The 23,699-nt window shown below is 38.8% G+C and overlaps 1 protein-coding gene across 1 annotated transcript in view; it reads right to left on the bottom strand.

Annotated features, from left to right (window-relative positions):
- Positions 1-23,699, bottom strand: part of LOC309872796 (fatty acid desaturase 2-like protein FADS2B) — a 36,338-nt gene that overhangs the window by 5,861 nt on the left and 6,778 nt on the right. Inside the window, exons 2-9 of the mRNA XM_082747725.1 lie at positions 23,024-23,134; positions 18,042-18,239; positions 15,700-15,801; positions 9,862-9,987; positions 6,629-6,689; positions 1,532-1,608; positions 1,257-1,354; positions 182-278 (exon numbers count right to left, since the gene is read on the bottom strand). Of these exons, the coding sequence (XP_082603851.1) occupies positions 182-278; positions 1,257-1,354; positions 1,532-1,608; positions 6,629-6,689; positions 9,862-9,987; positions 15,700-15,801; positions 18,042-18,239; positions 23,024-23,134 (870 nt within the window). The remainder of the gene's footprint in view (positions 1-181; positions 279-1,256; positions 1,355-1,531; positions 1,609-6,628; positions 6,690-9,861; positions 9,988-15,699; positions 15,802-18,041; positions 18,240-23,023; positions 23,135-23,699) is intronic.

Raw genomic sequence — 23,699 nt, 5'->3', positions numbered from 1 at the left:
CTTAATTTTATCATCTGTGGAGTAGTAATAATCATAGCATCTGTGTCATGTAGTTACATGCAAAGCAGTGGACAGTGCCTGGCCCCTAGTAAGCATTCCATAAATATAAATTATTATTATTTGAGGAAACCAGACTCTAAATCATGGCCTCAAGGATCTTCTCCTAGGAACTTCACATTACCTGGGTGCTGAACCAGTCCTGGTTCTCCTCTCTGCTCATTTTCATTGGTATATGGCTCATTTGGGTAACATATATCATCCAGGCACTTTCAAGAAACCTTTCAGAGAATAAAAGGAGGAGGTGATGACTCCTTGGGGTGTTTCAGTTCCTATCACTGGACTCGTACAACTGCTGGCAGATCTGGTTGAGCATTAGAGGAAATGAAAGGGAAGGAGAGATTCCAATAAAATCGTGGTCCTTTGTTTCCCTCTTTGGAAGCTCTTTGTATATGGAGATGACACACTAGGCTATGATCACTTGACCAGCCTTGCAGCCCAATGTATGGGAGCAGTGACCCCAAAGTTCACTGCAGCATTGGCCCAAGGATCAAAAGATACCTAGGATATGTAAAGTGAGTGAAATTTTGGCTTTGTCATCAGATAGAACTGGATTCAAGTTCTGGTTTGGCACTGCCACTGGCCCTTACCTGCTCTGTAACCTTGACAAATGATTTAATCTCCCTGAGCTTCAGCTCTCTTAGCAGAAAAATGATGGTGCTATCTACATTACAGGAATGTGCAAGGATTACATCAAATAGGATAATGCAGATAAATCCTTTATCCAAGTGCCTGATGCATAGTAGCTGTCAATATCCTCATTATTATGTAGGGTTTAGAATAATAATGTAAAAGAATGGGTGAGGAATAAATTGTAAAGTTGAAGAGAACTCTTTAGTCATTTTGGTTTTGGGAAAATCTCTTGTCTTAAAATAACTATTAAAAATTCCTGTCCTTCCATTATGGAAGGATTTTGGTGTCCGGCTGGATTGCGATTCAAAAGAACTTGGGGGTCAGATGGAACTCTGTAATTGGAAATTAAACATGTGGAAAGAAAAGGGCAAGATTGGGTAAATCTTTTTCTAAGGAACTTTTCTTATTTAATCAATTCAACTTCAAAAAAAAATATTTTCATGGAAATATGTCAGTTACAGAGAATGGGGCCTGTTGTTCTAATCTTCTGATAATCCCAAACAGCTCAGATAAGGAACATAAGAGGATCATTTAGGTTGCAGGAAAAAATATTCTTGCTTTCTTACTTGACCCCATATATGAGCAGTATGGTTCCGAAGATTCCATAGAAAGGGCCTAACATAATGAAATGGCGGATGTAAAAGCTGCTGACCCAGGCGATGTCCTGCAGAGAGAATGATTGACAGTTAAATGCCCTGGACACAATTCCATTTCCCCTTCACCAGGCTAAGGCTAAGTCTTATGCCTTTTTAGTCAAGGAAGCCACATCTGAAGGGACTAAACATTTTCATGTCCCCTTTTCTATCTGATCTAGCTTCAGAGGATGAGTCAAGTTACTCACTTCCCAACACCTTTGGAGGTACATCAATTGTATGGATTTTATGTTGAAATACAGAGGCACTAAGAGGGGGATCCCAACTGAAAAAGAACAACAGCAAAAAAATATGGTAAGTAAATGAGTAGAATATGACCCCAGTGCAAGTCAGCAGGAGTCTACGTTCTTAACATGTCTCTTCTGGAATGTTGCCCCTGAGAAGCGATGCAAAGTGGAGAACCACAGCCACATCCTAGACTCCATGGGGCTCTTTGAGTCTCTGAGGCTGAAACAAGGATTTGGTTCAAGCTCTCTCAAGAAGACTAAGGAAGCTTTGAAAATTTGCATCATTCTTGATAGAGACATACTAGAAAATCTTCTACTCTGAACTCTCATGCTTTCTCAAGGTATATGGAATCCTTCAGTTTACCACAGTCCTTGGGATTGGGCCCTGTCACAATATATCAAGGTGGTAGAAATAAAGAAGCAATGTTCATTTTCTGACCAGATGGTTATTTACTTGCTTCTCCCCTAGGACCAGTGAGGCTGCCTAGAGCACAGTCTGATGAAGTCTCTCTGAGTTTTGACAACTCTGTCTTTGATCAGACTTTAGTTAAAGCCTTCTTTGTTGACTAGATTTCACCATTGGCTTCCAGACTCTCAAATACAAACTCTTAGTACAAATGATTTTGTCTATACCTCACACTGAGAGACTTGAACATCAGGAGCAGAGTTTCTTACTTTTTTTTTTTTTTTTTTTTAGGAGCAGAGTTTCTAACAGTGCAAGACCACACCTTTGGGACGATCTCAGACCCCTATAGTTCTGCCTGAGAAAGTTCAGTACCACCAAAAGAATTTACTGTTTGTTTAAGCCAAAGCTGATTACAGGCATCAGACCTTCCTTTTCTTAGAGTATATCTGTTAGAAACTTACAATTATAAAATCCTTTCTCTGTCTCTTTGAAACGGATCTCCTACAACCCAGAAAAGTCTTTCTCAAGGACCTGGGAGTCATACCTTTGAATATAATTGTCCAGGATAGGCCCTGTCTCCCAGTATCTCTGTGGGGAGGGGGAAGTGGGACCCTAAGCACCAGGTAGCAGATACAGATGGCCTAATCACACTGACCAACTTTATCTCCCCTCCTCTTGGTAATTTCCTTTAGCATACTCAGTGTTTAAAAATGTTTCCTACTTTTTGTTTTAGCAGAACTGAGCTCAGTTTATACTGAAGTCCGTTTCTCCTACTACAGAAGCCTGAATAAATTTTGTCTTGTCACCTTTAAGAAATGTCCAGCTCTGTTTCTCTTTGACAGTTTGAGCATGATGTACTTGTACCCGAGATACTAAGTTGGCATTTGAAGGAAAAGGAAAAAAATGAAATAGCTCCCAAGGGCAGAGAATTCTGTGAGATGGGCCTTCTGCAGTGAATCCACACCATCCATTTATTACTCATGAGCTAAGGTCATATTGAAGCACTACAGACGGGGAAGAAGGTTCAGAAAAGAAATTACAAAAACTTTTTTCTTAAATGAATACACCTCTTGATAGGCTACCTTTCAGAAAGGGGCACTGATGTCCTCATTCCTCTTTTTGGTCATGCAGTAGAAGGAGAGGGTGATTAACATAGGATGGGGCTTCAGAATTCCAGTGGTGGAAGGGGGTAGCAGTGGCAATTGACATTTTTGGTTAATATTGGTTAGCCAAAAAGCCAATAGACATTTTTGTCTATGTCCTATTGGGGCAACATTACTTCTGGTAGAGAACCACTGATCTACAGGAAATGTTTGGAACCTTCCATGATTTTGTCTTATTTCTCAAATGTGTAATGAGCATTTTTTGGGGTTCCATGAAAACTTCCTTTGTGAACTGCCATGAATTTGATTTTGGTTAAGAACAAAGCATTTTTGATTCTTTCAAAGAACAAGCTCCCAGTTTTGTTATCTGTTTTTTTTTTAAATTTCTATATCATTGATTTCTGGTTTAATCTTTATTATTTCTCTTCTCCTGCTGGGTTTAGGTTTTATTTGATGTTCTTTTTCTAGTTCCTTCAGATGTAAGGTTAGGTTGTGTATTTGAGATCTTTCTTGTTTGTTGAAAAAGGCTTATATTGCTATATACTTCTATCTTAGGACCATCTTTGCTGTATTCCAAAGGTTCTGAACTGTTACATTTTCATTTTTATTTGTTTCCATGTATTTTTTAAAATTCATCTTTAATTTTCTGTTTGACCCATTCTTTCTTTAGTAGGATGCTCTTTAACTTCCATGTATTTGTGTTCCTTCTAATTTTTTTCTGGTGATTGAAATAAAGAAATAGATCCCATTTACAATTGCACCAAAACATATAAGATATCTAGGAATAAACCTAACCAAAGAAACAAAGGATATGTACTCTGAAAACTACAGAATACCTATGAAAGAAATTGAAAAAGACACAAAGAAATGGAAAAAATATTCCATGCTCATGGATTGGAAGAACAAATATTATTAAAATGTCTATGCTTCCCAGAGAAATCTGTACATTCAACACAATCCCTACGAAATACCATCAACATTTTTCACAGAGCTGGAATGAATAGTCCTAAAGTTTGTATGGAACCAGAAAAGATCCTGAGTCACTAGGGGAATGCTGGAATAGAAAACCAAAGCTGAAGACATCACAATTCTGGACTTCGAGCTCTATTACAAAGCTATAATCAAGAAAGTATGGTACTGGCACAAAAACAGACACATAGATCATAGCACAGAATAGAGAACCCTGAAGTGGACCTTACCTCTATGGTCAACTAATCTTTGACAAAGCAGGAAAGAATATCCAATGGAAAAAGGACAGCCTCTCCAATAAATGGTGTTGGGAAAATTGGACAGCCATATACTATGCAGAAGAATGAAACTGGATGACTTTCTTACACCAAACACAAGAATAAACTCAAAATGGGTGAAATATCTAAATATGAGACAGGAATCCATCAAAATCCTAGAGAAGAAATAGGTAGCAACTTCTTCGACCGTGGCTACAGCAGCTTCTTGCTAGACATGTCTCCAAAGGAAAGGAAACAAGACAAAAATGAACTATTGGGACTTCGTTGAAATAAAACATTTTGGCACAGCAAAGGAAGTAGTCAACAAAACTAGAAAGCAACATACAGAATGGGAGAAGATATTTGCAAATGACATATTAGATAAAGGGCTTAGCATCAACGGTCCATAAAGAACTTATCAAACTCAGCACTCAAAAAACCAAACAGTCCAGTTAAAAAATTAGCAGAAAACATGAACAGGTATTTCTCCAAAGAAGACATCCAAATGGCCAACAGACCCATGAAAAAATGCTCCATATCCCTTGGCATCACACTAGTCAGAATGACTAAAATTAACAAGACAGGAAACAGCAGATGTTGGCAAGGATGTGGAGAAAGGAGAACCCTATTATACTGTTGGTGGGAATGCAAGCTGATACAGCCACTCTGCAAAACAGTATGAAGTTTCCCCAAGAAATTAAAAATAGATCTATTCAAGACCCAGCAATTGCACTACTAGGTATTTACCTCAAAGATAAAAATGTAGTGATCCAAAGGGGAACCTGTACCCCAATGTTTATAGCAGCAATGTCCACAATGGCCAAATTATGGAAAGAGCCCAGATGTCCATCAACAGATAAATGGATAAAGAAGATATGGTATAGATGAGAATATTACTCAGCCATCAAAAAGAATGAACTCCTGCAATTTACAATGACATGGGTGGAACTAGAGGTATTGTGATAAGTTAAATAAGTCAGTCAGAGAAAGACAACTACTATATGATTTCATTTATATGTAGATTTGAAGAAACAAAACAGATGAACATAGGGGAAGGGAAGAAAAAAATACAATAAGATGAAAATTGGAAGGGAAGCAAACCAGAAGAGACACTGAACTCTAGGAAAAAACCTGAAGGTTGCTGGAGGGGAGGTGGTGGGTGGAAGGGATATTTGGGTGATGGGCATTAAGGAAGGTACTTGATGTAATAAGAATTGGGTCTTATATGCAACTGATGAATCACTAAATTCTAACTCTAAGACTTAAAAAAAACAAAAAAAAATCCAAAATTTGCTTATATTTTTTATTAGTATCAGAATTATTTAGTTATCCTATTGTCTTTCAAGCCTGAATCCCCATTAATATCTAATAATATATATAGGCATATATACATATATGTGTATGTATATATATTTATATGTACCTGTGATTTTTGCTTATATTGGATGCAACTATTATAAAGGATTTCCAGTGGCTTGTGTTTATGAAGTGGGAGTTCAAACATTTGCAAGATTAGTGAGCTTCAAAAGTTGAATAGACATGCCAACCGTTCTCCACTGAGAAACTGGACAAAGTACTATGTCTTTACAGTTATGCTTTTCTTGAATGATTTTTGATGTCGATGACACTAGCTTAGAAATGCAAAACCCTTTATCTTACAAAATACACTTTGAATGATGGAAGGTTTTAAGCATATTTACAGTTGATTGTTTCAAATATTGGCTTTCTATAAAAAATAAGCATACTAATTTTAGGCTGTTTGTAGTAGAATATTAATAAATTTTGCTGCTTGGGCCATTTTAAGTACTACCTTAAAAGTAAAATAGATACTGACATATATCTACATGTCTTTGTCCACCAAAATATCTTCTATAGCTGTAAGTAGGTCATGGGAATAACCATCTCTCCTTTACACAGAAGTTTAACAGGTGCCTTTTACTCCCGAGATTCTATATTTTCTGGCTGCACTCTGTTAATCCTTTGGCATTCTTTTCCTATCTCTTTTTCTTTCCTATCCAAATACCACTATTCTCTCCTTCTTGAAAGGTGTTTAGTCTTTCAAGGATGAGAGTACCAGATGCAAAATCTCTTGATTGGCATCCTGACTTCCATCTCTCTTGAAGCATCTCATGAGATGCACATAAAAAATGTCTATTTGCTTTTCCATTTTCCTTTTGAGAGTTTTGCCCCAGGAAACCTGAGATAAGACATGCTGCTCTTCCCAGTCATAAGAAGACATGGGCTTGTCTGTGAGAGTGCAACAGTCAAACTGTCTGGCTTGACTTGATGGGATGGTAAAGATAGTGGCTTCAAGGAAACTCACCCATGTAGAAATACAGGTGCTGCTTTTCATAGTCAATGAATTTGATTTTCTTCTTGCCATACTGAAATGAGAGAGAATAAAACTAAAATAAGAGACAAGACTTCTGGTCATTACACTCAAGGACAATGCCCTGTGTGTGTGTGTGTGTGTATGTGTCTAAAATCTCTGTAGAAAGAACCATCTGGTCAGAGTTTTTTGGCTATCAAACTTAAAGTACTAGGGGAAACAGAACTGTAATAAGAAGAAATATTGAGGCAACTTCTTGCTTTAATTTAATGTGGACAATTCTTGCATTTGATTACGGGGATTGTGATTAACAAAAATTTCCAGGTGATGGATATCAGGGAGTGTATGTGCTATGGCAAATGCTGTGAGTTGTGTAAGACTGATGAATCACAGACCTGTACCCCTGAAACAGATAATTCATCATATGTTAATAAAAAAACCCACAACTATTCATGTTAAAAAATTTCCTAAGGAAGTCATTTTGAAACTTTTTGTCCTTATATGGAGTGGAGTGGTGATCAGAAGGAATATTTCTGATGAATTTTCCTAGCTCATCTTAACTGTGGTGTTTAGAATTCTGCTTGAAGCCAGTCTCCATCTCCATCCCTTCATCCAACAGATATTTATCAAGTGGTCATGTGATAAAAGATATAGGCATGGCACCTCTTATCTGTCCCATCTTTCCTCCTTTATGTTCTCATCATGGATTTAAAACTTTAATTTACTATTTCTAAAACATAATGATATTATGTATATCTTTTTGGGGGGTGGGGGTAATGAGAGGAAGAGGGAAAATCTTAATCAGGGACCATGCCCACTGAAGAGCCTGAAGTGGGGCTTGATCTCACAACTCTGAGATCACAATCCAAAATCAAGAGTCAGATGCTTAACTGAGTGAGCTACCCAGGTGTCCCTACATACAATTTTTAAAAAAAGATTTTATTTATTTATTTGACAGAGAGATCACACGTAGGCAGAGAGACAGGCAGAGAGAGAGGGGGAAGGAAGCAAGCTCCCTGCTGAGCAGAGAGCCTGATGCGGGGCTCAATCCCAGGATCCTGAGATCATGACCTTAGCTGAAGACAGAGGCTTTAATCCACTGAGCCACCCAGGTGCCCCCCCCCACATATAATCTTAATACTGTGAATTTTATTCATTTTCTAGTAGTCTCCTTAATTTAGCCTGTGCTCAGCACACAAGGACAGCAAATACCCTGAGGGGAAGTGTAGAAGTAATGGTTATGTCTCCAATACCTAGTAAACATACAATACATCTTTAGTTGAAAGAATGAATGAATGCATAAATGAATAAATGAAAATTTACATCTCTCTATTTTTTTCTATAGTTCACTTTGTCACAACACTTTGGGCAACATTTGATTCTCCCCCCTTTCTGTTGATATCTTCCCTCCTACATATAAACTTCTTTTTTGTATTTGGATAGCAGGGTTGACTCTTGCTTCTTTAATGTCATAGATAAGAAATATCATGGTGATAATGTTATAAGAGCTATTTGAAGTTGCTCCCAAACCTCCAGACATTTAAGTAGTGAGCAGGTGGAAAATTCCTGGGAGATGGCACACCTAGATGGAGACTGATTTTGAGTATCACTCCAAAAGAGGGCTCTATGTCTTTCAGAACATGAACATATGTAGAAAGTTTGGCAGTAAAATGAGAAGGAAGGGAAAGTTCAAAGCTCTTCAGAACCATTTTTTATGTAAGACAACTGAATTTTAGAGTTTAAATAATTTTAAGCAATGCCTTAGGCAGTAGCTTTGAAATTATATCACATAGAACTATAAGGTCTAGGGACATGTCCCAAGAGCAGCTGTAAATCTTGGAGTGGTGAGCTCCATCATTTGTAAAGAGGTAGCATGTGTATTGAACACATAGTCCTAAGGAAGGTACTTCTGGAGAGGGTCATCATGCTTCATAAAATTCAGTAAGACAAATCCTTGCTCTGTGGGGATGATTAGAGAAATCAGTGTCAAAAAACTAATGATGTGTTTTATGGTGACTAACATAACACAATTAAAAAAAAAAAAAGAGAAATAAGTGTCACATTTTTGATGATGAGTATAGGAGTCCACAACCATCACAGAAGTCCAGCTTGGTTGTAGCCATTGTCAAAAGCAACTGATTCATGATCACACTCAGAGACCTTTTTTTTTTTTTTTTTTTTTTTTTTTTTAAATCTAGTCAAAAATCTGGTTCTTAATGCACTTGGAGAAGGTTGGGTCTTCCAAAGCTGGGAAAACTCACTTTCAAAAAGTTGCACGATTTTTCTTTAGATACTGCCAAGTGCAGGCAGCAACTGACAGAGCTATAAACTCCTAAATTCTTTTAAGCAATAGAAGCCTCTTTCTAAGTACCTGGCTCTCAGAATGTATCATTTCCCTTGGAGGAGAAATACCTTTCTTTGATTATCCTTGTACCTTTTCTTTCTTTCTTCTTTTTTTTTTTTTTTTTTTTTTTGAGGTAAGACTTTTTCCTAAAAATTTTGGTAGAAGTCCTTCACATGATGATTTTAAGTTGAGGTTAAGAAAAAAAAAAACACAAAAAACCAGCAACTGAGAAATTCTGGAATTGATGTTTCCCCTCCTTTTCCTTGTTTAAGAAGTCCAAATTAGTGGTGAGATCTCTCAGTGTCTTACAAAGCATTTGGGCTGTTCATGTATAAATGAACCAAATAAATACAAACTAAAAATACCAGCATAACCTTTTCTAACTGAGCTAGAATTGGTTGAGATATCTAGTTATTCAGGTATTTGTGATTTAATGCTTACTCAATGTACCAACATGTTTTCTCTGAACGAATGTCTCCATATCCTCATTAAACTTTAGAGAGTCATTGTCAACCTTAGTCACCTGGTTTCATTATCTAACATTATCTTGTGTCACCTCAGAGGTAATGATGGCCATTGGGCAGGGATCTGTCTGTCACCAGGATTGCTCAAGCAGGGTGATGAGTTATCATTTTTCCTGTTATAGAAGGTTGGTTGGATGTCTTCCCGGTCATAGAATCACATGCTATACATCTCTTTCTATTCATACAACCCCAGTTTCATTATTTCATGTCTCTGTCCTGGGCTTAAAAGAAGGAGACATGCTCTGAGAATGTGCTTGAAGTGGGAACCTCCCACTTGATTTTTCCTGGACAAGATCATAGCTGTTTCCAGGAACCACTTCCAGGAACATTTCTCATATGCTTGGGAATTCTAAACCTACCTTGACAGGTTGTAAATCTCCAACCAGGAAAAGTGGGCCCACATCAATATCTGGGTCTTTGGGGTAGATGTTTGTTTTTACATGATGTTGGGAGTGTCGGTTATTCCACCATTTTGCTGAGAGGCCCTGAGGAGAAGAGACAGTTTATTAGTGGTGAGATTTCTCTTCTGAAATGTCCTTTGTCAGAGTTTCCTGCATGCATCTCTAAAGTCAAAGACATCTGCGCTTCTTGACTTGCCTCAGGCCATAGAATGACTCATTGGACAAAGGCTTTCAAAACCTACAAACAAATAACTATGTGGTCCAGGAACACAAGTTCAGACTAACACAATTCCTGATTATGAAATTTCATAAAAACCTGTGGCAATGAAAATTTTTTCCATCCCTCTTTCTTTAGGGGGGGCTCCTCATTTGAAAAAATTCTAAAGGTGGGTGGGGCAGAGAGTATTCTTATTTTAGAAATAAAGAAAACTCAGCTGTAAAATTTTAATTAGTTTTGGGGGAGCACAATGGTGCTGGGAATCCTGCTTTAATGAGTATTTCAAAGAACCATGGATCTGTAATGATTTCTTAGGGGGGCTTGACTCAGAAGATTGATGTTCAGGCTTCAGTGCTTTCATATAAAAATAAAGAATTGATGTCAAGTTCAAATAATCTCTGATTAAGTTGTTTGTGATTTTCTCTCAATTACAGTCTGAACGTTTTCACAGAGCTAAGATTTGGAAGTTCATCGATGTGGTTTCATGTCCTGGATGTATAAATACTGTTGTGCGGTTTGGGTAATTTTCACTCTCTTTGAGGCTCTAGTCCATCTTCAGTAAATGTAATATAATGACATTTACCTCCATTAGTTTTTTTTGGGAGACATGAGATGATATATGTAAATTGTTGGTACATTGAGATCTTCAATTTCTCTTCTTTCCATTACATTAATCACTACAGAAGAATAAAGAGCATTTGTTTTTTTATTGAATTTTTGACCTCTTTCAGTAACTGGCTTATATGTATTTTATATCTTTACTATTCAATATAGTAGCCAGGACCACATGCTGGTTATTGAGCACTTGAAGTATGACCGGTCAAATTAAGATTTGCTGTATGTGTATAATATTAGATTATATTAGGATGAAAAAAGGAGTCTAAATACCATATTAATGATTTTTCTATTGATTACATATTGAATGATAATGTTTTGAATACATATAAGTGGGGTAATATAGGTACCTTTTAAAATTTGGCTATTAGAAAATTTAAAGTGATTGGTGTCATTTTAATGTGGCTTACATTATATTTCTGTTGGACTATGCTGGTCTAGACACTGACATACCATGTAGAAGGGGAGGGGTATGCTTGAAAATCTGCAAGTGTTAACATTGTCTTTCCATAGTCCTTGGAGAAGAGCCCTCTCTTAGCAAACTTTTCCTGACCCCATCAATCAGGAGAGATACTCTCTTTTCACCTCTAACACCCCCTACCATTCTTAGAGTAAAATCTCCCTTCTTTCATCCCCGTAACTCTCCCCTGAATCTCACTCTTGAAAGGACAATCACTTTCCAAACATTTCCTTTTTTCTGGCTCATGATATGTCAAACTCAATGTGTACTCATCAATTTTTATTCCCTCTTCTGGGGCTCCATTGAACTCTGCATTATCCCATCCAACTGATGTGGGAAACAGAGGCAGAAGAAAAATTATTAAATTTCCTTACCCACTGACAAACCCTTGGAAAAGGCAGAGTGACATTCCTCTAGGGACTCAATTACCTCCACCTGGAGGATTTGCTAAGGGCAAATGGCAATCCTAACCTGACCCACCCCAACCTCTACCAGGCTCCTGAAGTCTACTTTAACAATTCTTTTGAAAACTTTATCTCTAAACACTCCAAGATAGTCTTGACAATCATTCCCAAGCATATGGCCCATTGAAACACATCTAAAGGGTCTCATGACAAAGGTTTTATTACCAGTAATGAACAACCTTTTCCCCAATAATAGCTAGCCCCTAAAGGTCCTGGAAACCTTGCTTCCAAAATTCCTTAAAGACTTACGCTATCCCTGAACCCCTCCCAACTTTCAAGTATATAATGGACCACTGCTCACAGTCCCAGGGCTTTAATAAACCACCATTTTGCACCAAAAGTGTCTCAAGAATTCTTTCTTGCATTGACTCCGGACCCCACCCCACCAAACTTCACTTATATTCTAAAACTCCATCAAAACAGCATACCACTCACTCACTTTTAGAGCTGTGCATTTTTACTGACCCATTCATTATCCATTTTGAAGTAGATCCTATGCACCAGACACTGAGTCAAACATTGGAATACAAAGTCAGACATGATAAAATGGGGTTCCCTCATTTATGAAACATACAACCTTAATAGGAGCAATAAACACACAAGGACATTGTAATAAGCAGTGATTCACTTTGTTAATTAAGTCTTCTGAGAGCCAACATTTTGGACTTTTCCATCAGCTGACTGTAGCTTTACAGTCAATGACTATATGTGGAAACTGATAATAGGAGAGACAAGTTTTGATTCATGATAGGTTGGTAGTAGATCTTGACAGCTCAAGTTTCTGTAGCTTAGAACAATGGTCAGAATAATTGTGAGTGGAATCTAAAGTAGCTAGCTCTACCCTTACCCCTGGGTCTGGAAGTCACAGTTACTGATCCATGGGGATGTGAAGATTATTAGCTGCATGCAAATAGGCTGCCCCATACCAAATGTCATCTAGAAACTACCCTAAAAGTCATTTCTCATTTCCAAGTGAGGTCCTTTCTCCGTGCAGTATAAGGAATCCAAGCCTTGGCCTGAAGCCATTTTTTGGCTTGAATTCAAATCCCTGCTACTGGATGTGTGTGGCCTTGGGCAAAATCCTCATCTGTGAAATAGGTAAGAAGAGGATTACAGGAAATAGCATGCTTGACTCCTCCCTCCCAAATTATTTTCAGATGTAGTCATAGAAACAGGATAGGCCAGTTTCAAGGTAAGTCTTAGTATCAAATATTTTGTCTCTTTGTCCCTATAATACACTTGATTCTTATAGTTTTCAAACTGTGCATACTGGGTGTTGGGGGAGGGGAGTTGAAAGATACACCACAGGGGGTCGATTTGGATTTTGGCATTGCACAAAAATCCAAAATGTGTTTTGGAAAAAGATATTTTGCAGTGTGTTTTCACAAGGGTTTTTTTTATTGCTATGAAGACCAGGCATACACATTTGCTTAGTGCAGTAAGTGAAAAAAAAATCCCTCCCCCCACCAAAAAAAACCCAAAACAAAACTCAACTAAGTGTCTGTGCTTTTCCAGGAGGAGGGCAAATTGACATGAAATCAAGTTTTAAAAAACTTAAAGTTGTGATGTATGTAAAGGCCTATTTAGCCAAAGCGGTCCCACCTCAGTTGAACAGCCATTTTGTTGTTTCTGCAGTAAAACTTAAATTGACACTGCCCCCCCGCCACCCAGGGGAATTTACTTAAAAGCCAGTCCGGGAAACCAATCCCAGGTAACGAAGCCCAAATACAAGGGTGGGTCAGGTCAGGTAGAGATAACAGCCCTAATGCAGAGCTGAGTCCGGTCAGGTGGAGACATCCAATCAGTAAAGTGGGCATACTGTCTCCCAAGCTACCAAGGAGTGTGGGCCCCGCCTTTTGGGTGCCAATTCTCACTAAGGTGTTAGGCTAGTTCAAATGTTTACTATGGGGTGAATTGTAGTTCAATTGGCCACCGGTCTGTGACCTAGCATGACTGTACTGCTTTCTCTGTGTATTGGCTACCTGTGTGTGGCCAGGCTCAACCACATGGCCTTTGTTCTATAAACGTTAGTCTGTGAGGCAGGGCGGGGTCATGCTCTCTGTAAGAGGCATGGCGCTGGCTGGTTGGTTTGATTCTCGATGCTTGGCATGAAATAAAGCTTTGCTTGACCTTCGCTTTGTATCAGTCTTGCTCCTTTAATCACGGACCCATTATGGGGGGACCCAACATTGGGGACCCAACAATGTACATAGAAGGTGAAGTTTTTGCTGCTTATATTATAATTTTCTTTGTTATCTCCCTCCTGCCTGCCTATCCTTCCTGTATAGTTTCTCTCCTGCACAGAGTGAAGCCTATATTTATTTTTCTCAAAATTCACTCACTGGTTTTGTGGGCAAAACAGCAGAGTATACTCAATTTGCTTTTTAGAGCATTTCCCATTTACTTACTTCGCTCATGAGTCATCAAGGTTATATTCACTTAAACTAGTGCAAACTTGTTCCTGGCAACACAATTTACAGAGAGAGAGTAGTGTAAGAATTTGGACCAATGGAAAAGCAGTGACTTTTTAAAAGACCAGAGAGGATGGAGCTTGAAATATTGCATATACTAGCACTGAGTCAACTGTCAGTTATCTTCAGGCTACATGAGTCCCTCTTTTCCTCTGACTTCCTCAAAACAGAGAGAATTGGAGAGCCCATTACTTAGTTCTCACAAGGACAGAAGAAACTATCTTTGCTTTTATTCTGTGGTAAAGATTCTGAATGGATGCAGAAATATTTTGTCAATCCAGCACTGGTGGATAGAAGGCAGAGCAGTGTACCTGTAGGAATTTTCCAGTTAAATGAGACTTGGCACATAAAATGACAGTATATTTTTCATTCTAACCAATTTGAGTAACAGACATAATTCTAATATGAATCTAGATCCAAGTCTGTGCTATTTAATCTACTTAAACTTAGTTTGCTCAACCAGAAAGAGGGTTGATAAGGCTGTGATTTTAAGTGTCTTCCCATTCAATATAAAACCATTGTGTTAAAGCAAAACATAGACTCTGAGTCAGTGCTTATGAGTTTTTCCTAAAATGACCTGGCTTAGTGGAAGGCGCAGAGGCACTTCCTCCCTTCTGGGCCAGAGTACATAGTCAATAAATCCTAGAATGTCATAGAAAAGCACAGATTCAGTTTAAGTCCTAATCTTAGAAATGAGAACACTGAAAACCAGAGATGGAATATGACTCCGTCAAGATCACACAAGGAGCCTTATCATAGCCAGGCTAAAACTCATTCCTAGCAGTTCTGTACTGCTACCTTGGTTCACAAAACCATCCAATCATCCATCCATCCATCCATCCATCCACTCAACAAATGCTATTGAAATTGAAGGCCTACTATGTGCCAGGAACTCTGCTAGGTGCTGCATTGCAGTGGCACATAGGACAATGTGCCTGCCCTCCTGGAGCTTATGTTTGAATTGGGAAGGGAGACAAGGTCAACTGTCACCATCACCACTGCTTTTTCTAGCAGTCTGGGGTTTGTAGTCCTTGACTCAAATGGTGCCATATGACCTTTCTGGTCCATTCTCTTTCTCTTCACTTTTTTCTATTCTGCTGCCTTTCCTTTATTTCTTCATACCCTATTCTTCCAAAACTAATCAGTCTTGCTGGATTCCTGTAGCTTTCTTGCAGTAAATGTTCAGACCCCTTCTCTGAATGCTCCCATTCATGATTTTACAAGGCACATCTTCATTTATAAAGGCACAATCCTTGTCCTGTGAGGTGGTTTCTTAATGGGGCTCCAGGGTTTGGGCCAAAGAGTTTATTAGGGTAAGAAAAGATGTTGGAACTTCCTAAATAAAAATAAACTTATCTCCATAAAAATTTAACATCCCAATCTTAGCATATGTGCTATAATATTATATACATATTAACATATACATAGTATCTACATTATTAGTATATTTAAACTTATTTATAAATCTATTTGTGCACAAACATTTTTTACTGAGCTCACGAACTTGGAAACCACTGCATTAGGAAATGATGTCTGAGAATCCCATCACATTCCCCTAACATCCCGTACCTTGAGATGACTCATCAGAAATTTCTGCATCAGGTGGTTCCACTTGGAGTTTGTAAACATGGAAAGGTGTCCTGAATCATGCTGCAGAAAAAAACTCTGCATCTAGAAGAGAGAAGTTGTTGTTAGAGAAATTGGGGGAGTGTCAAGAAGAAATTAATAACTAAGTCTGCTTGTAGACTCAGGAGACCTCTGGAGAGGAATTGTGGGGGATCTCAGCTGACCCCAAGCTATGTTCACTTTCTATTTCCCACATGTTGGATTCTTTCCCAATTGTGTGCCTTTGTCCATGGGGTTCTCACAACCTAGAACATTTTCCTTGCCACTGTCAAAATCTTCGTGTGAGAAATAGAAAGAGTATGGCCTTTGGAGTCATGCAGATTTGGGTTCTTAACTGTTCTTTACCATGTAATTTTTGCATGGATTGTGGCAAGATACTCAGTAGCTCTGAACCTTAACTCTTCTTCTGATAAGTACGGATAATAATACCTTACTCATGGACCATTTGGTATCTTAAATACCAGTAAAGTGCCTGGCTTATGCTAAGCACCAAGAAATGTTTGTTTCCTTTCTTAAAAGCAAATTGACTTTTCAAGAAAAAATTAGCATAAAATTCTGGAGTTAACATGGAAAACTTTCCCAGATATACCAAGGAGAAATAAATGTCTTTTTCTGCTTTAACAGCACATACTTTTCCCCCTCCTTAGCATTAATGTCATTCTGTTACGTAGTATGTTTAGCAATTTGGAGCATCAATCTCCTGCACTTGAAAATTCTTTTCCCAAAGGCAAGAACCGGGTGCATTTCTTTTCATGTCCACAACACAGTGTTGTGCTCACAGAAGGCCATGTTCAGAGATTCATACTTCGTTCAACAAAGATTTATCAAATATTCTGCTATGTGCCAGTTGTTGATTATAATTTATGGTAGAATCCATATGTTCTTCTTTAAAAATTTAAATTCCAGTTAGTTAACATACAATATAATATTAGTTTCAGGTGTATAATATAGTGGCTCAACACTTGCATACAACCTCCAGAGTGCTCATCACAAGTGCCCTCCTTAGTCCTCATGACCTATTTTACCCACCCCCAACTCCCTCCCCTCTGATAACTATCAGTGTGTTCTCTATAGTTAAGATTCTGCAATTGCAGGGTCATAGGGAAGTTCTATTTTTAAGTTCTTGAGGAATCTCCACACTGTTCTCCAAAGAGGCTGCACCAACTTGCATTCCCACCAACAGTGGAAGAGGGTTCCCTTTTCTCCACATCCCCTCCAACACATGTTGTTTCCTGTCTTGCTAATTTTGGCCATTCTAACTGGTGTAAGGTGATATCTCAATGTAGTTTTAATTTGAATCTCCCTGATGGCTAGTGATGATGAACATTTTTTTTTGAGTTTGAGGAGTTCATTATAGATCCTGGATATCAACCTTTTGTCTGTACTGTCAATTGCAAATATCTTCTCCCATTCTGTGGGTTGCCTCTTTGTTTTCTTGACCATTTCCTTTGCTGTGCAGAAGCTTTTGATTTTGATGAAGTCCCAAAAGTTCATTTTCACTTTTGTTTCCTTTGCCTTTGGAGACATATCTTGAAAGAAGTTGCTGTGGCTGATATCGAAGAGATGACTGCCTATGTTCTCCTCTAGGATTCTGATGGATTCCTGTCTCACGTTGAGGTCTTTTATCCATTTTGAGTTTATCTTTGTGTACGGTGTAAGAGAATGGTCAAGTTTCATTCTTCTACATATAGCTGTCCAGTTTTCCCAGCACCATTTATTGAATAAACTGTCTTTTCCCCACTATATATTTTTTCCTGTTTTGTTGAAGATTATTTGTCCATAGAGTTGAGGGTCCATATCTGGGCTCTCTACTCTGTTCCACTGGTCTATGTGTCTGTTTTTATGCCAGAACCATGCTGTCTTGGTGATCACAGCTTTGAGATTCTGTTTCTTGGTTTGCCTCTCTCTCTCTATTTGTTGATTGGAAGACGAACACAAGATAAAGGTGAGTGTTACATGGCTGAGAAAGGACTGCAGTTACTGAACTGGTATGTAGAGAATTGGGTGAAATGTAGCATGTGTCATAAATTAAATATTTCCTATGTGCCAGTCACTGTCACTGCTACGCATTTTATATGTTAGCTTGTTTAGTCTGGAATATTTCCATAAGAAATTATTATTCCACTTTTACAGAAAAAAGAACTGGGGTCTGGCAAGTTGTGTCAGACGCTGATGAGTAGCTTGACAGGAAGTGGCAGGCAGCAGCTGATGCCAGTCTAGAGAGAGAAGGAAACCTTCTGAACCTTCCATCTAAGCCACTGCCTGAGCTTAGGCTACCTGCTTACCTGGGAAATTAAGAGAAGGAAGGAAATGAATATTGTCATAAGCCAGCCATTGCCAAAATGCCACACCATTAACCAAGCCAGGGTCTCCAAAATCAAGATCTGGGCCAGGTGAAGGAAGAAGAACACCCAGTTGGCCTTGAACATGTTCATGGCCTCCAATGTTCTTCGCAGTTCTTGGAAATCTTCCACCAACTGGGGCTGAGAAATAAATATTCATGGAAGGAATTAATTCGCTCAGGGAACACAAGTGAACACAATGAATAATCCATTCTATAAGCTTATTAATACCTTAATTTTAATGCATAGAAATTTATTGATATTAATATGTTTAATTGGGTGAAATTAAAAACATAAAACCATGGACAAACAAAACCTTTTAAAAGGTTATGATTAAATATATATGTATGTTATAAAAATAATATTTTTTTTTCTGGAGAAGAGAAAGATAAGTAGTGATTTGTAAACTGTCCTCAAACTGTTTTGGAAATCAGAATTGGGTTTGTTTTGGGGGGTGGATGTGGTTATTGTGTCTAACAGTTGCCATTTATTTATTTATTTATTTATTTTTCTTTAAGATTTTTATTTATTTATTTGAGAAATAGAGAGAGAGAGAGTGCATGAGGGAGAGGCAAAAGTAGATTCCCTGCTGAGCAGGGAGCCCAATATGGGGGTCAATCCCAAACCAGGGACTCTGGGATCATGACCTGAACTGAAGGCAGATGCTTAACTGACTGAGCCACCCAGGGACCCCTAATGGTTGCCTTTTAAACCATCAGTATTATTTCAGATGTTAATTGATCTCTGATAACATTGTCTATATGGGTAACCCATACTTAGGGGTACAGTTTACACAACATTTTCTATGTCATCAGCAGTTTAGTATGTGTGAAGGGCTCTTTCATTAAAGATGTTGAGCAGAAAAATACTGTTCACTTAGTGTAGCTCACTCAGGATGACTTTCCCGTGAGCTGCGTGATGGAGTCCCAGAAACAAGGCAGGATCTCTGGTGACGTTAGTGTGTATCTGCTGCCATGTGTGGGGGCCTTGGTCCTCTGTCTGTGTAAGAGGTGTACATGCATGTGTGTGTATGCACAAGGCTAGTTTTGGTTTGCCAGCTTGCCGGTCAGACTGGAGAATCAGTGCGAGGGCTGGGAATAGATATCCCTTAGCTTAATGATGAATGGGTTTGAAATCGGGGCAGTTGACACAGTGACCAGGGTATAAGGAAGAGAGCAGGATTATTCAGATACATGAAGAGAGAGACACTTGCAGTATCAAAAGTAAGAGCCATGAACAAAATTCTAGAAGCAAGCATTTTCACTTCAAAATTCACTGATTGAACTTTTAGAAGATCTGCATTTATCTTTCAAGCCGCCATCAACTTTGGAATTCTGGTAGCCATGGATGACCTTAAGAGGCCATCTCTTAGACTGCCTTCCATCCTGGTCATCTTTTCCAACGCATTTATTTTGCTGAGTAGGAGGTCAGCAAGCCCAGTAGAGTAACTGCTCGGAAATCATCATCAAGTCAGCAACAGATACAGGACTCCAAACTATGCTACCTGACACAAGTGTTGTACTCAAACTAATTGTCTATATGCATGTATCTGAGTATATATGTATTATTTTACACATACACATGAATATGTATATCTGTGTATCCATGTAGATGTACTGGAACAAACAGCTTAGAAACCATGAAAACAGAATCAGGGAAATAAATGATGCCATGAAGCGTTCCAACATCAGAATTATTGGAATTCCTGAAGGGGAGGAGAAAGAAAGAAGTCTAGAAGATATAGTGGAACAAGTCCTTCAAGAAAATTTTCCCAATCTCGCAAATGGAACCAGCATTCATGTACTAGAGGCTGAACAGTCTCCACCCATGATTATACATTCCAAAAAAACATCACGACACCTGATAGTCAAATTGAGGAATTATAATTGTAGGTATAATCTCTTGAAAGCCGCCAGGGCAAAGAGGCTCCTTAGTTACAGAGGGAAGCCCATCAGAATAACGTGAGACATGTCCACAGAGACCTGGCAAGCCAGAAGAGGCTGGCAAGATATATTCAGGGCACTAAATGAGAAGAACATGCAGCCAAGAATACTTTATCCAGAAAGACTGACATTCAAAATGGAAGGAGAGATAAAGAGTTTTCAAGACCGGCAAGGCTTAAAAGATTATGCAACCACCAAGCCAACACTGCAGGATATATTAATGGGGGCTCTATAAAAGAGGAAAAATCCCAAGAATAGCATTGAACAAAATATAGAGACAGTCTACAGAAAGAAAGACTTCAAAGGTAACTCGATGTCAATAAAAACGTATCTATCAATAATCACTCTCAATGTGAATGGCCTAAATGCACCCATAAAACGGCACAGGGTTGCAGATTCGATAAAATGACAGGACTCATCCATATGTTGTCTACAAGAGACCCATTTTGAACCTAAAGATACACCCAGACTGAAAGTGAAGGGATGGAGAAGCATCTTTCATGCCAATGGGCCTCAAAAGAAGGCTGGAGTAGCGATTCTCATATCAGATAAATTAGACTTCAAACTAAAGACTAGTCAGAGATACAGAAGGACACTACATAATCCTTAAAGTGACTATCCACCAAGATGATCTAACAATTGTAAATATCCAGCCAATTACTTAAGAAAACTGTTAATCAAGATAAAGAGTCATATTGATATAAATACACTAATCGTAGGAGATCTTAACACACCTCTCTCAGAAATAGACAGATCATCGAAGCAGAAAATCAATAAAGGAACAAGAGCATTGAATGACACATTGGATCAGATGGACCTCATAGATATATACAGAACATTCCACCCTAAAACAACAGAATACTCATTCTTCTCAAGTGCACACAGAACCTTCTCCAGAATAGACCACATACTGGATCACAAATCAGGACTCAACCAATACCAGAAGACTGCATATTCTCAAATCACAATGCTTTGAAACTGGAGCTCAATCACAAGGAAAAGTTCAGAAGGAACTCAAACACCAGGAAGCTAAAGACCACCTTGCTTAAGAGTGCTTGGATCATGGGGGTCCCTGGGTGGCTCAGTGGGTTGGGCCTCTGCCTTCACTCGGGTCGTGATCTCAGGGTCCTGGGATCGAGCCCCACGTCGGGCTCTCTGCTCAGCAGGGAGCCTGCTTCCCCCTTCTCTCTATGCCTGTCTCTCTGCCTATCTGTGATCTCTGTCTGTCAAATAAATAAATAAAATATTAAAAAAAAAGATGCTTGGATCAACCAGGAGATCAAAGAAGAACTGAAACAATTCATGGAAACCAATGAGAATGAAGACACTTTGGTTCAAAACCTATGGGATACAGCAAAGGCTGTCCTAAGGGGGAGATACATAGCCATCCAAGCCTCCCTCAAAAAAATTGAAAAATCCAGAATACACCAGCTATCTCTACACTTTAAAGAACTGGAGAATCAAAAACAAATCAAACCATGTAGATGTACTAAAGACAATTTAGAGCAGACCTTTCCCTGCAGAGACCAATAAACTTCTAGATAATGAATGATTGTCTTACAGCTCTTAACCATTAGTGGACTTTCTTTTCCTTTTAGAAATATTTAGGAAAAACAATTAAGTTTTTCATCACTTTCTCTTTTTAAACCAAGAGTCTCCTGCTCTAAATGGTGGGGGCATATCTAGAGGTTTGTCAATTGCTAGTGTCACCACTGGGTTTATGATAATGATAGTATCTAAAATGTATGGAGTATTTACTACATTCCAGACACTGTGCTAACTCGAAATGCCTCTAACTCTTTCCATAATCCCCCAATGTCTCCTAGGAAAGCTGGTGCTACTACTGTACTGCTTGAGAGAGAAAGAGAGAAACTGAGTCATGGAGAGGTTTTGTAACTGGTCTGAACCCATAAAATCTATGGTAGGGCTGGGCTGTGAGTACCAGTGTGCAGCCTCAGAGCCCTTGCTGCGAAATGCAGGGCTCTGCCTCCTGACACATAGCTGTGTGGGATGCATGTGGACCTGAGGGGTAAGCGTAAGTGTTCATTTGAGGTCTGCCCCAAACCTGCTGTGTGTCCTCTTCTTGGCAAGTTTGTATCATTTCTTCAAGCAGAAATATAATGCTTATTCTATCTTCCTCACATTGTTATTTCTTAACAATTAAACAGAACGTAAACAGGTTTTAACAAAACAACTTGCCGAAAAAGAAAAAGAAATAAATGCTCGATGTTAGTTAAAATCTCTGTAAGCTTTCTGTAAAATCATCCGAGGGAATGTTTGATCTTACAGAGACTCTGTCTTTTGGAAGACAGTACTCAGATAGCCAAAGTATTAGAGAAAGAAAGAGTGGCATCTTTCTTTGGGAATACCTAAGGGCTGGGACCAGAAAGAAGAGACTTGGAGTCCCAGTTCTTTGACCCACCAACTGTGGGACTTCCAGAAAGTAATTTATTCTCCCGGGACTATAATTTCACCAAATTTAAAAGGTGCTGCTGTTAGGATGTACCCATATCTTTCATTCAATAGCATTTTAGAAGTCTCTACTACATGTCTGATCTTGGGTACGTGGGTGCTTGAGGACAGAGGGATAAGCAAAATACACATATTTACTGCTCTCATGGAATTTACTTTAGCAGGAAACACAGATATAGACATCAAACAGCTATAAGTAACCACTGAAAAAAATTGTATGTGTACATTGCCTGGGACGAAGCAGGTACTTAGAGATGTGGAATTATTGTTTGGTGCAGGACCAAAAGTTTCATTCTTTTCTCACACAGAAGTTTAAGAGTTTGAGGGTCCAAGGAGGATAACATTGTTTTGAAATATGCAGAATCTACTCATTCATGGTACGGCAGGATCACCCAGGCATAATGGCTGGTGTCTCACAGAAAATGATCAGTTCTTGGATATATCAGGAAAAATCAACTGGCTCTTATCTCCATTCCTCCACATGCACCTGGGTCCCAAGACCTCACTCACATTTTTGTTTCTTTCCTGGCTGGGCTCTTCTGGGGAAAGCTCTCCGATAAGCAGTGGCTCAAGGTACAATTTTACAATGTCAAGCTTCAGGTGCATGGCTCTGAAGACATCCTGTAAATCAGAGAGAACTGTTGGATGCTTAAGAGATACACACTTACCTGCAGAATACTTCCCTTCCTTACCTCATCCTGCACCCATCTTGGGAATCAGTAGACTCTATTATGGAGGATTTCTTCTATCTCCAGGTGGATGTTTCAAGTTAAAAAATCAAAATTACCATAATCCCATTACTCTTGGAAATCCTCTATGAAAGCCTATTGCTAGAGACCCACCGACTTAGCACATTGCTTCACTAGCCAAGCCCAATACAGCCAGGACATTCCTAAGCATTGAAAGAGATTACTATTTTGTTGAGCACCAGAAGAAGTAGTCAGCTTGAGTTAATGAGCCTTGGTACCTCTTTAAAGCCCAATGTCAGGCTTGGTGGAATTTGATCACACTGTGTGGGGAAACAGATAAAAATCCCATCTCCCATCAAATCTCCCTCTTGGTTCTTGGCCAAAGCCAAGAAGACTGAAGCATTTGAATTACATTATTTCTAAACAAGGATGGGTTAAAGTTGGCAATGGTAGTGTAGGACAAGTGCACAAGAGAGCATGGGAGCACAGCTCTGAGG

The sequence above is a fragment of the Mustela nivalis genome (genome assembly GCF_964662115.1).
Source record: "Mustela nivalis genome assembly, chromosome: 9".
NCBI classification, from domain to species: Eukaryota; Metazoa; Chordata; class Mammalia; order Carnivora; family Mustelidae; genus Mustela; species Mustela nivalis.
Note: the sequence above shows the minus strand (reverse complement) of the source record. Positions and strands in the feature narration are given on the sequence as shown.